The 14,079-nt window shown below is 44.2% G+C and overlaps 1 protein-coding gene across 1 annotated transcript in view; it reads right to left on the bottom strand.

Moving 5' to 3' along the window:
* Positions 1-1,229: 1,229 nt before the first annotated feature.
* Positions 1,230-14,079, bottom strand: part of kcnb1 (potassium voltage-gated channel, Shab-related subfamily, member 1) — an 83,889-nt gene continuing 71,039 nt past the window's right edge. Inside the window, exons 3-4 of the mRNA XM_046310838.1 lie at positions 4,729-4,939; positions 1,230-4,569 (exon numbers count right to left, since the gene is read on the bottom strand). Of these exons, the coding sequence (XP_046166794.1) occupies positions 2,729-4,569; positions 4,729-4,939 (2,052 nt within the window). The 3' untranslated portion in view covers positions 1,230-2,728. The remainder of the gene's footprint in view (positions 4,570-4,728; positions 4,940-14,079) is intronic.

Raw genomic sequence — 14,079 nt, forward strand, 5'->3', positions numbered from 1 at the left:
CTCGCTCGGATCCAGCTCAGACAGGAATGGGTGCGAAAAATGCGTCTCTGGAGATGCGATGTTCTCACCTTTTCACACGGGACTTTTCTCAGGAAGAGGAAGAGAGCCAAGGACGAACACATGGACATGTATGTGGACAGTGTTGTGGGTCTGTCTTTTTAAAATTTATAAGCATCTTCAGTGATATCTATGCACTGTGACGTCTATTCTTCAGAATGCATTATCATGCATTTATTCAAAACTAGGCAGGGGGGAATGGGTGGTTACAGGATGTTTCTTTGTCTACGTGCACTCCTGTGTAACAACTACTGTATGTTTGAGTGTGCAAACTGTGTAAACCTAAAGAATGCATGCATTTCAATACAATTAGACATTCCCACCCCAATTAGCAGAGCTATGCAGCTCTGGTATCAGCCTTGCCAGGATGGAGCTTGTTACTATGGAAACTGGGCAGGCCTGGAGCTATCTTGTAGATATTGTATACCTGTGTATGGACTGTCCTTTCAATATGTCTGTATGTCTGTGTGCGGATGAATGCAGATGCACTCAAAAAGACTAGACATGCTATTCAATCAAAACCTGTAACTAGGTTTCCTGGATAAGTGAGAAGTAACACTCTTCCCTCTTTTGAATTAATATGCTGTTCAGACTTATACTGCAACCTAAGGAGTACTGTATGGGGGATCTTTCTCTTTCTCTCGCTCATTCCAACTCCAGTTGAAAATGGACCAGTCTTTGGCTCTATGTTGTTGAAAGGAAAATGATGATGATGATGCATGTTATGGCAGCTTTATCAATGTTTCACTTTAAATCTGAACATATATCATAAATGTTTGCTTGGATTTGGAAATATAGGTTCATAAATCCGTTCACCACATTCTTTATAAAGTACCATAAAAATAAACAGGTCATTTTTCTTTTACACATCTCATCACATCAGCTGAAGTGACTCTTTTGAACTCTGGGCTCTATTTAATCTGTATTGCTTGAAGCGTTAATGAAAGCGCACTTGAAATGTAAATGTAATTTCCTATTGAGCTGACACTTGCAGCGTTTACCATGAATGCATTCTCTGCTAACGCGGAAACATTGCTTTTCAGTTTCAATAACGCAGAGCCCCTTGTGTCTTGGTGGTATGACTGGGAAGAAGAGGCAGGCTGTTTGCTACATGCATGTCTTGGAGGAGAGCTCTCCTAAATGTGTGTTTGATGCAAAAAAATCTTCAGGGATATTTATGATTCCTGACTTTAATACCAAAAAGATTAGGTTTCTTTCAACCATTCCCCTCTGACTCAAACCCAATGCAATAAAAATAAAACGACACACAATCAAGACATTCACAGACAGAAATGTTAGATCAAATGTGGTCCTCTACTCTTACTATGTGATAAAGAAACGGTACCAAGAAGAACAAGACTCTTTTTGACAGACTGTGGTTTTCCCTAAGATGAGTCTGGATTGTAAACCTCCAGCAACTGTAACTTGTCTAGAAATATGTCATACAGAATTACTCAAACAGTTATGGTCATGACACAACAGACTAGCAAATCACACATTTCTATAGGTAACCTACTTTATTTATATAAAAATAAATCAGGTGAGACAATCTAAAAGTGTGGATATCTTTTAAACACTTACACGCCAACTCACTCAAACACACACGCGTGCACACACACACACACACACACACACACACACACACACACACACACACACACACACACACACACACACACACACACACACACACACACACACACACACACACACACACACACACACACACACTCACACTCACACTCACACTCACACATATGACTAAGGCCAGGTTTGGGTCTAGGGGGGCACTAGTAAGTAGCTTATTGGCGTCTACCGTAACTCCTCCCTACACTCTTAGAAAAAAGGTGCTATCTAGAACCTAAAAGGTTGGTTCCAGGTAGAACCCTTCTGTTTCAAAATATAACCATTTTGGTTATAGATGGTTCTACATGGAATCCAAACAGTTCTACTTGGAACAAAAAAGGTTTTTATCTGAAGCCAAAAATGGTTCTCTTATGGGGACAGCCAAAGAACCCTTTTGGAAAACCTTTTTCTAAGAGTGTAGTTTTCTACAGTGTGAGCTGGGCTGGGGCGGAATGGGACAGTGGTCAGCTGATATATATAGACCTGTGGGAGAATATAGGGGATGACTGGCTTGCTGTTTCCCACCTCACCCCTCATCCTGCCTCTTACCCCATAGCCACTGAAATGGACCACCACAGCCTCAACCAACCAACAGACCATGTCCCTTCCCAGCATGCTCTGCTTTGACCTGCTCCCACGTCTCCCTGTGGGTCCCCTGCTCAGTTGGGTTTGTGGGAGTTTTCTGCCCAGTTCTATGGTACCTTGTGTACCGTGGCTAACAGGAAGGGGGGGGGAGGGGAGAGGGAGAGTGTTCTTTATCTGTCCTGCAAGTCTTTTCCCATAGTATTGAACACCACACCACAGCCCAAACGCTGCCCTGAATCTCTCTCCCTTCCTGGCCCTTTCTGTCAGTTTGTAAAGGGATTCTGCACAGTGTGTCTCTTTCCTTCCTTCACTCTCTTACGTTCTCTTTCTCTATCACTTTCTCTGCCTTCCACACAGTACCTTGTCTGTGTTTCTCTGGATGTCCCTGACATACGTCTTCCTTGCTCCAGCTCCCTTAACGCTGGCCGTGCTATTCTCTGCTCTGCCCTATATCTGTAGCTCAGAGACTCTTGTCCATGGTACTAGACCTTCCTCTGTCCCCTTTGGACCTGCGGGGCAGCTCTGGAACCACATGGTTCTCCGTGTGGCCCCCACTCCCCCGCGTCCCCCCATCCAGGCCAGGGAATAGGCAGTTCTGCCCCAGCATCCGCTGGGTGGTGCCTGGTGCCAGGTGGTTGATGCCTCTCTGGTTGTAGCCGCTGTTGATGTTCTTGCTGTGTTTAGGGGGACTGGAGCCGGCCAGCAGGCGCTCCGAGGGGCTGGTGGCCTCCGACATGTCCCGCAGGTGCTCATCTTCGTCTGTGTCGGCGTCAATGTACTTACTGATGGAGGAGTCGTGGAAAGTGAAAACGGCCGGTGTGGAGGTCAGGGCTGTGGTCAGGGTGGAGCTGTCAGGGGACTTGGTCGGTGTCCTGCTGCTGGCCGTGGTGTAGATGGACGTCTCTGGGCTGAGCAGGGAGCGGTCAGACAGTACGGAACTGTCTGAGAGAGGACCACCGCTGCTGGGCGAAAGGCCTGGGCCTGGTCCTGGCACTGACTCCCTTCCACTGCTCCGGTAGTTCACCTTGTAGGAAAGGCCACCACCCTTTAAAGGGTTGTTAAAGTTACGAGTGTTGCCAGAACCGGCAGACTTCACAGCAGAGAGTGGATCCAGCAAGGGCTCATGCTCCAGGGTGGTCTGGAGGCTAGGGTTGGTGCTGACCCGCCCAGAGAGGGCCGTGACTGGGTTGATGTGGGAGAAGCGGCTGGTCTCCTGGGCCAGGAGGGCCAGGCCGTAGGCTGGACTATGGGCGTAGACACCACGTGGATTCTCTTGGAAGTCTGCAGCACAGCTGATGTAGCTGTCAATACTAGACAGGCTCTTCATGTCCCCCACCCCCTCTCGACCCCCTAGCATAGGGTCCCCTGGACCCCCAGGGATGGTCCCCAGCTCTATCTCATCTCTATCCCTCTGCCTGCCAGCCCTGGAGCTCTTGTCTTTGGCGTTGAGGTTGGGCTGTGACTGGGTCTTGGCCATTTGGTTATACATCTCCTCCAGCTTCTGTGGGTTGAGCCCCTGAGGACTGGAGGCCCTGGCCTTGCTGGGGGAACCCGTCTGCGACTCCACAGGGTTGAAGGAGTGGGCCGAGCTGGTCTCGGAGGCGGTGGTGGCCCGCTTAGGTGTCCACTTCCAGTGGCTGGGTGACAGGTGGTTGTCTTGCGTCAGCGGCCTCTCGCTCTTCTCCACCACCACATCCATCAGCTCGGCACTGCGGGCGAACGCCTCCTTCATGTTCATGGAAACGATGCTCCCATTGCGTTTCGCCCTCTCCAGTGCCTCCCGCCGCTTCACAGCTTTCTCCTGGCGCTTTTGCTCCTTGTAGAACTCAGAGAAGTTGTTGACGATGATGGGAATGGGCAAGGCTATCACCAGCACCCCTGCGATGCAACAGAGACCACCCACAATTTTACCCAGCAGAGTCTTAGGGTAAATGTCCCCATAACCCACCGTTGTCATAGTAATGGTAGCCCACCAGAAGGAGGCCGGGATGCTTTTGAATTTTGTGTCATCCTCGTCCTTCTCTGCGAAGAAGACGAGGCTGGAGAAGATCATGATGCCCATGGCCAGGAAGAGGATGAGTAGACCCAGCTCATTGTAACTCCTCTTCAGTGTGAAACCTAGAGACTGCAGCCCTGTGGAGTGACGCGCCAACTTCAGAATCCTAAGGATACGCATGATCCGGAAGATCTGAACCACCCTCCGGACGTTCTGGAACTGTAGAACACTCTTGTTGGACTCGGTCAGGAAGATTGTGACGTAGTAAGGAAGGATGGCCAGCAGGTCGATCACGTTCAAGGGACCTTACAGATAAGTTAAGACGGAAGTTTATTCATCCTTATAAGGGGACATTTACTTGCACCAGCTGAAACATACAACACCAATAAATACTGTACATTACAATGGACACAGACACTAAAAGTAGCACATCATGAATGCATATTAAGAACGAAAGTGTTCACCTTTGATGAACTTCCATTTGGTGGGCGATGAGAGGAAGCGAAGGAGGTACTCCATGGTAAACCAGGCGATGCAGACGGCCTCTACGTGGGCCAGCTGGGGGTTGTCTGAGGCATGTCCAAATTCGTCTGTGTCCTGCAGTTCAGGCAGGGTGTTGAGGGACAGGGCGATGGTGGACAACCCGATAAACAGGATGGAGATGATGGCTAGGATCTGGAGAAAAAAGAGAGATGTTATCATTGAGGAGGATCTGCGACACAAAGGCTGAGTTTACACAGGCAGCCCAATTCTAAAATAGTTTCCACTAGTCTTTTAATCAATCACATCAGATATTTTCACATCAGCTATTTTTCAGAGCTGATCTGATTGGTCAAAAGACAGCCAGAGACATTGTGTCCCAAATGTCACCCAATACCTTATTACAGTATAGTGCACTGCTTTTGACACGGGCCCATAGGGTGCCAATTGGGAGTATGGGACTCAGTGTCATTATTAAATAGATCATCAGTATCATAATCAGGGCTCTATAGTGCTAATATTTTGCAATGCAAACATTTGTTTTATTTTGGGAGTACTGGACATTTCTGAAAAAAATCTCCCACGTAATAATTGTTTTGATAATAAGGCTTCGCTGTACCGTTGTTGCCGACTGCAGATTCATAGTGTAAAGGTTGCGCCATTACTACGGCGAAAACGGCTTGCATCTAACCCAACCAGTTCAAAAGATCTGGGACCTCATCTATAACCGCTGCATACATTTTACACTAAATATCTGCCTGCGCCATTTCTGAAAAGACTGCGCACGCACAAAAATATTGATACATTAACTTGACGTACGCAATACATACACATCTTTCCCGTTATAAATCAGACCTATCCTAAAACTGTGTGCGTGTGAACGAGCATTGTAACTCCGCCTGAAAAACCACCACCTGTCTACAGATCTTTTGAATTCAATACTGTTTTGCATTTACTTTTTCCCGAACCAATAATGCTGCCCTGCACGAAAATTATTCTCGGCATTCTACAAGGTGTCGGAAACGTTCCACAGGGATGTTGGTCCATGCTGATGCGATGGCATCACACAGTTGGCGGAACCTTCTAAAGATGCTCCATTGGGTCGAGGTCTGGGGACTACGCAAACCACTCAGTGAACTGAACTCGCTGTCATGTTCCTGTCAATATTTTTCCACTCCTCCATTGTCCAGTGTTGGAAATCATCAAAGTAATAAAAGGTGAGGGATATATTACGCAATGCCAAATTATTTTAGAATGCAAAGATAAAATAAACCAATTTTCGCGCCTCTGACTAACGGCAAATGATTGAATCTTGTTATTATAGTAAGCTACCTGTTTTTTTTTGTTACGAATAAGAGTGTCATCATATATTCCCCATTTGCACAAGTCTACTACTTTTGGCTTCTTTCAATGCAATACTTTAACCACTAGAAACTGTGCGTAGGCCTACATATGGTCTAAACTGAAGTTTATAAATGAGGCCCCTGACCCATATTACTGGTAGAACAGTTGTATCTTCCTATAGCAGATCACCGGGACTCTCATTTTACATTCAGAAACCATGTCGTGCATAGCTGCTGGAAGTAGGGTTGCCCTGATAAAAAAAAATAAAAAAGACAAGTACAAAATAAATAAATAGGCCTTTATTACACATGTATTAGCAGTGAAAAATATTCCTGTTGATTGTGGCATGTGGAATGTTTTCCCAATCCTCTTCAATGGCTGTGCGAAGTGGCTGGAGATCGGTGGGAACTGGAACACGCTGTCGTACATGTCAATCCAGAGCGTCCCAAACTTGCTCAATGGGTGACATTTCTGGTGAGTATTGCAGGCCATCGAAGAACTGTGACATTTTCAGCTTCTAGGAATTGTGTACAGATCCTTGCGACATGGGGCCGTGCATTAACATGCTGAAACATGAGGTGATGGCGGTCGATGAATGGCACAACAATGGGCCTCAGGATCTCGTTACTGTATCTCTGTGCATTCAAATCATCATCAATAAAATGCAATTGTGTTCATTGTCCATAGCTTATGCCTGTCCATACCATAACCCCACCGCCACCATGGGGCACTCTATACACAACCTTGACATCAGCAAACCACTCACGCACACGACGCCATACACGTGGTCTGCTGTTATGAGGCTGGTTGGATATACTGCCAAATGAGAAATGAACATTACATTCTCTGGCAACCGATCTGGTGGACATTCCTGCACTCAGCATGCCAATTGCACTCTCCCTCAAAACTTGAGACATCTGTGGCATGGTGTTATGTGACAAAACTACACATTTTAAAGGTTTCTTTTATTGTCCACAGCACAAGGTTCACCTGTGTAATGAACATTCTGTTTAATCAGCTTCTTGATATGCCACACCTGTCAGATTTTTGTGTGCATATAACTTTTCTAGGAGATTTAATTTCAGCTCCTGAAACATGGGACCAAACACTTTTGCGTTTATATTTTTGTTCAGTGTAATTTCAATGACAGGTATTCTTATCAATTTTTTTTTCTTTTATAATTAACTAATGTGTTTACAGTGTTTCATATTAGTTATATATTACATATTAGAAGCTGACACGGTCGCCATGTGTACGGTGTTCCCTCTGACACATTGGTGCGGCTGGCTTCTGGGTTAAGTGGGCATTGTGTCAAGAAGCAGTGCGGCTTGACTGGGTTATGTTTCTGTGACAATACAGAGGCGGATGCAAGATGCAAGCAACGATGGTTTAATGAATACAATTTACAGCAGCAACAGGACAGACAGACTGTACTCAGACGGAATCCGACCCAGGGACTAGGGCTCATCTTCCGGTGATAGCGTGCTGAGAAATCCAGGGGAGTGTGTCCGGATGTGTAGGAAGGAGCACAGCAGATAATCCACACAAGGGCGGCGAGAGATGAGCACGGACACACGACACAACCTCAGGGAAGTAACAACACAACCTCAGGGAAGTAACAACGATCTGACAACAAGAAACACTGGTTACAGAACATATAAAGGGAAGATAAGTGGTTCCAGCTGGCGCAGACAATCAGGCCGAGATTGGGAACCACGCCCACACAAACACGGGAGAGAGAGAGAGAGAGAGAGAGAGAGAGAGAGAGAGAGAGAGAGAGAGAGAGAGAGAGAGAGAGAGAGAGAGAGAGAGAGAGAGAGAGAGAGAGAGAGAGAGAGAGAGAGAGAGAGAGGGAGGCAGTGGATTCATGAACCGTGACAGTTTCGACTCTCGGCCTTCACCTCTCCCGAGTCCGTATGGGAGTTGCAGCGATGAGACAAGACTGTAACTACCAATTGGACAATGCCCACTTAACCCAGAAGCCAGCTGCACCAATGTGTCGAAGGAAACACAGTGCACCTGGCGAGCGTGTTTAGTGTGCCCGCTAAAAGAGTGCGCAATGGGACAAAGTGCGCAATGGGACAAAGACATCCCTGCCGGCCAAACCCTCCCCTAACCCAGACGATGCTGGGCAAATTATGCGCCACCTGTAGTGGTTAATTTTTTTACTATCAAAGGAGGAGAGAAAACTTATCACACAACTCAGAGTTATACTTAAACTAAATCCTTCATCACTTATTAATTAGGGAGCAGGTCAATACAACGAACACATATAAAGTGAATAGATTGAGTGCTCTACGATAATGATGATGGCTAATGATGGCTGGTCGACGATTCACGCTCAGGCGATTCGTTGAGAGCCCCGAGACAAAAGTACAAAGTTCTTTCATAGCGCCAGGGTAGCCTAGTGGTTAGAGCGTTGGACTAGTAACCGGAAGGTTGGAAGTTCAGATCCCTTAGCTGACAAGTTACAAATCTGTCATTCTGCCCCTGAACATGCAGTTAACCCACTGTTCCTAGGCAGTCATTGAAAGTAAGAATTTGTTCTTAACTGACTTGCCAAGTTAAATAAAGGTAAAATAAATAGGCAAGATACACAATTTTCAACCTATATGACAAACAACAGATGTATAGAATGGTCACAAGGTTAAGATTTGTATGAAAGATATCTATAATACATAGCAGACAGCAACTGCTGTGTCAACAGTTTTTATTGTCTAGACCAGTGTTCCTACTCCAAACTGGAGCCATCTCTCCCTGGTACGGTATAGAACAGAAACATTAACTCATGCTCTAGAATGCTCTTTAGGTTTTATCACCCAAAAGATATCGTAAATCTCCTGTCAATGTTATCTCACATAGGCCCATCCTCAGTAAAACACACACACAATAGTTAAGAATACTCTATTCTGTTTCATAAAACAACAATTTGATGCAATAAAAGTATTATAACATAATCTTGCAATTTTTACACCATACGTCCCATGGGTCTCCCGGTCGCAACAGTCTGGACTCAAACTAAGAATCTCTAGTGGCACAGCTAGCCCTGCGATGCAGTGCCTTAGACCACTGCACAACTCTGGAGGCCCTAAGAATTTTTCTTAACTGACTTGCCTAGTTAAATAAAGGAAAAATTAAATAAAAAAATGCATGGTTGAATCGCTGCAAAGAAACCACTACTAAAGGACACCAATAATAAGAAGAGACTTCCTTGGGCCAAGAAACACGAGAATTAGACTGGTGGAGTCTGTCCTTTGGTCTGATGAGTCCAAATTTGAGATTTTTGATTCTAACCTCCGTGTCTTTGTGGGACATAGAGTAGGTGAATAGATGAACTCTGCATGTGTGGTTCCCACTGTGAAGCATTGAGGAGGAGGTGTGATGGTGCGGGGGTGCTTTGCTGGTGACACTGTCTGTGATTTATTTACAATTTAAGGCACACTTAACAAGCATGGCTACCACAACATTCTGCAGAGATACGCCATCCCATCTGGTTTGAGCTTAGTGGTACTATAATTTGCTTTCCAACAGGACAATGACCCAACACACTTTCAGGCTGTGTAAGAGCTATTTGACCAAGAAGGAGAATGATGGAGTGCTGCATCAGATAACCTGGCCTCCACAATCACCCGACCCCAACCCAATTGAGATGGTTTGGGATGAGTTGGACTGCAGAGTGAAGGAAAAGCAGTCAACAAGTGCTCAGTGCATGTGGGAACTCTTTCAAGACTGTTGGAAACGTATTCCAGGTGAAGCTGGTTGAGAGAATGCCAAGAGTATGCAAAGCTGTCATCAAGGTAAAGGGTGGCTAAAATATATCTAAATATATATATAATATAGTATATCTCAAATATATTTTGATTTGTTTAACACTTTTGGTTACTACGTGATTCCATATGTGTTATTTAATAGTTTTGATGTCTTCGCTATTATTCTACAATGTAGAAAATAGTAAAAATAAAGAAAAACCCTTTTGACTGGTACTGAAAATCAGCTATATGCTATTTAGCCAACGGTTTCATCCAAAGGGACTTACTGTTAAGTTCAGTGAGTGCATTTCTGAGTGCATTATCAGAAGAAGTATCAGAGCAGAGACAGGTTATGTCAGCACTTTGCATGGCAAAACAACAAACAAGTTTATGGTCCAATGTGAATTGGAAAGTTTTCTTTTTCTGTTGTGTGTCTACACATTGTCACATATTTAATTTTCATGTATGATTTATTGATAAGGGAAAAAAAATACAACTTCACCCCGCACAGTCAATGTATGTCCAGTGCAAAAATGCATGCTGTCTTGAAGCCAGTGTGCTGATTCCAATCAACCACCCCACGATAAAAAGCTGACAAGTCTTTGTGTGTGTTTGGTTGGAAGCCCAGCCTAATGCAGGGGGACTGACTTGGAACAGTTCTTAACTCATGACCCACTTATCGGACTACAATTGCCTGCTAGCTATGAGTGAGCGTTAGAGTGTGAGATAATGCTTAGCCAGCAGAATGGCAACAATCTGACAGTTCAACCAAAATACAAAATAGTAAAAGGTCAAACAATGGATGGAAACAGCTTTTAGAGCACATGAAAGCCCGGAAGTAGAAAAGTCATATTGTCTAAATGTAAATTCATGCAAATTAGTTTTTGGCATTATACATGTCAAAAGTCCATGTTTAATTTTCTATCTAAAAAGGTTGAATACAAAACCTTTTTTAGAACAAACAAGCTTAACAGTTGCTTTATTCAGAAGTATTCCGACTGTATTCAAATACAAATGAATTCCAATGGTATGATATATATCCCAAGATAGGTCCCAAGGTTACTGTTGTCTTATCTTGATGGTATCCAACAACGGTAGTGCTTTAACCTGGGGTTAACAGTAGTAACATTGGATATAATCCATCTCTCCAGAGCATGTATGGAACATGTGTGTATACCAGTGGAGGCTCCTCAGAGGAGGAAGGGGAGGACCATCCTTCATAAAAAATAGTGAAACATTTAAAAACTATCCTTTTTAGATCCAACTATACTAAATATATTCACATCACCAAATAATTGATGAAAACACACTGTTTTGAAATGAAGGTCTACAGTAGCATCTATAGCACTCTGTAGGGTAGCACCATGCTGTAGCCAGAATACAGCTAGCCCCCGTCCTCCTCTGGGTACATTGACTTCAACACAAACCCTAGGAGGCTCATTGTTCTCACCCGCTGCCATAGACTTACACAGCAATTATGACAACTTCTGGAGGACATCCTCCAACCTATCAGAGCTCTTGCAGCATGAACTGACATGTTGTCCACATAATCAAAGAATCAGAGAATGAATCTAGTACTGAAATATTATGATGCAGCTAGCTAGCAATGCAGTGCACAAAATGTGGTGAGTAGTTGGCTCAGAGAGAGGAAGACAATAGCTGAATCGTTTTGAACAAATGTATGTATTCAATGAAGGAATGAAGAAGAAGCTAGAAAATGCAGCTAGCTAGTTTAGCCTACTCAAACACCTGGCTCAAACAAAGGGATGCTATGTTAGATAGCTCGCTAAGTACCAAGTGAAGGTACATTTTTAGTTTAACCAATTTATATTACCACCGGGGCCCGGCGGTGTAGCTGATAAACTGCTTACTCACTGTACAATGTACTGCATGATTGTTTACTAACGTGTTAGTTCTATTAGCCACGTTGATTATGATTTTACTTTAGCTAATATGGTGAGAATGACGTAGGCTGCGTGTAGAGGTATGATATGGTTTGACTTGAAAAGTTTATTTCGCCTGGTCACATACAGATGGAGTGTTGTGCATTGAAGTACACAAGCGAAGGGTTAAGGTGAGAGGAGGAGAGCGCGTAGATACTTCTGTCTCAAACAGAACGAAACGGGGATAAACATACCTGAATTTGTCCAATAGAAACTCTTGTTTGCAACTGTTGGACTAATGAATACACCCTAGATCAGCCAGATGCAGGTAAGAGTGTGCAAGGTGGTATTGAATGTGTAAATGTCTGTCACCTCAAATCTTTCTCTCGACCTGTGTGCACCTTCGTTGTAAACCTTAATGTGGCAACCTCATGATGGGTATAGGGAAAATTAGAGTATCATGTAGTAGCCTAAACCTATTGATGTTACATTGAACTGGCTGAATGGAATATGAATGACTCATCCAATATGCTGTAATTGAAATATGGACATGCTCATGGAAAACAATTATCGTCCTTCCTCATCTTAAATGGTGTACACTGGTGTATACGGTGTGTGTGTGTGTGTGTGTGTGTGTATGAAACGTTAACTGAAAGTTAGCCTCAGGCTCAGTGTGGCTAGTCCAGTGTGACAGGTCTAAAAAGCCGATAGTCTCCCACATCACGCACGCGCACACACACACGCACGCACGCACAAGGTGGTATTGAATGTGTAAATGTCACGCACTTTCTCTCGACCTGTGTGCACGCCTTAATGTGGCAACACACACACACACACAATGGAATATGAATGACACACACACACATCTTAAATGGTGTACACACACACACACACTCACACACACTCCCACATCACGCACGCGCACACACACACACACACACACACACACACACACACACACACACACACACACACACACACACACACACACACACACACACACACACACACACACACACACACACACACACACACACACACACACACACACACACACACACACACACACACAATGGGGAACACTTTCCAGTCTGTCTGCCTGACTGACCATTACTCACAGTGACTTATCCATGTTTCCCTCTAGCTGACCATTCAGGATATTACTCTAGCTGGCCCTTCAGTCCTTTTCCATTGACAAGAGTATTAGGAGGAGATGATGGAATCAGCACTTCTAAATCCCATAGCTTGAGAGGCACACATCGAGCAGATGCTTCCTCTACATGATCTCCCAGAGCCAGCCCAGACATTACAATACAATAGGCCTCTGTAGTGACTTGACTTAGAAATAATGATTCAGAGAAGCATAAACTGACATGTATGTACTTTAATACATAGATTTAGATCTATTATAATGATACCATGCTGCTGCTTCTGTTCCAACCACTGTGTGTTTGTTATGATGGGTAATTGCTGTTTGTTTTTAATTTGCTCCCAAGTGTGTGTGTTTGTGTGTGTGTTTGTTTATGTGTGTGTGTGTTTGTTTGTGTCTCGTAAACACACACACACACACAACTGTCCCGCCTGCTGTTCAGTCCCGTATAGTCCAGTCCAGGTAGTCCAGACAATTCCAGCCAGTCCAGTCCTATAGTTTCTCGAGTCAGATGACTTGCTTCAGCAAATATTTGAATGCCTATAGGCGATGATGAGGAGATGTGATTGGAAGAGTAAGTGAAATAGAAAAATACAAAATGTATTGTAATGTCTGGGCTGGCTCTGGGAGATCATGTGGAGGAAGCATCTGCCTCTCAGACTGTGGGATTGAGAAGTGCTGATTCCATCATCATCTCCTTTTCTAAAGTCCAGATTTACACCTGTCTCTCTTCTCTCTCTCACACACTCGGATTAGGCAACAGCTACTCGATGGCCTACTACTCATCAGTAGATTAGGCTACTAGCCAACAAGTCAGCGTTCATTATCCTTTAACTCACCCTGACACCATGTCAACTCATCTTTATATTTTTTTATGACCATTTTCTCATTATTTTATTTCACTTACTCTTCCAATTACACCTGCAAACCTGCACATGTGAATATTAAACACTGGAAGATTCTATTAAGCTAACATACGGAATTGTTTAATAATGTAGACCCCATTAAGGTATCCCCCCAAAAATATTTTTTTAAATATTTGTTGGAACATTGAATCTGGCCATACTGCACCTTAAAATGGCGCTGGAAGAAATGGCTGCAGTTTTACGGGCGCCCAACCAATTGTGCTATTATGTGGGGTTTTTTGCGTTATTTGTAACTTATTTAGTACGTAATGTTTCTGCAACCGTGTCTTACTGCAGAAAAGAG

The sequence above is a fragment of the Oncorhynchus gorbuscha genome, linkage group LG18 (assembly GCF_021184085.1).
Source record: "Oncorhynchus gorbuscha isolate QuinsamMale2020 ecotype Even-year linkage group LG18, OgorEven_v1.0, whole genome shotgun sequence".
Taxonomy (NCBI): Eukaryota; Metazoa; Chordata; class Actinopteri; order Salmoniformes; family Salmonidae; genus Oncorhynchus; species Oncorhynchus gorbuscha.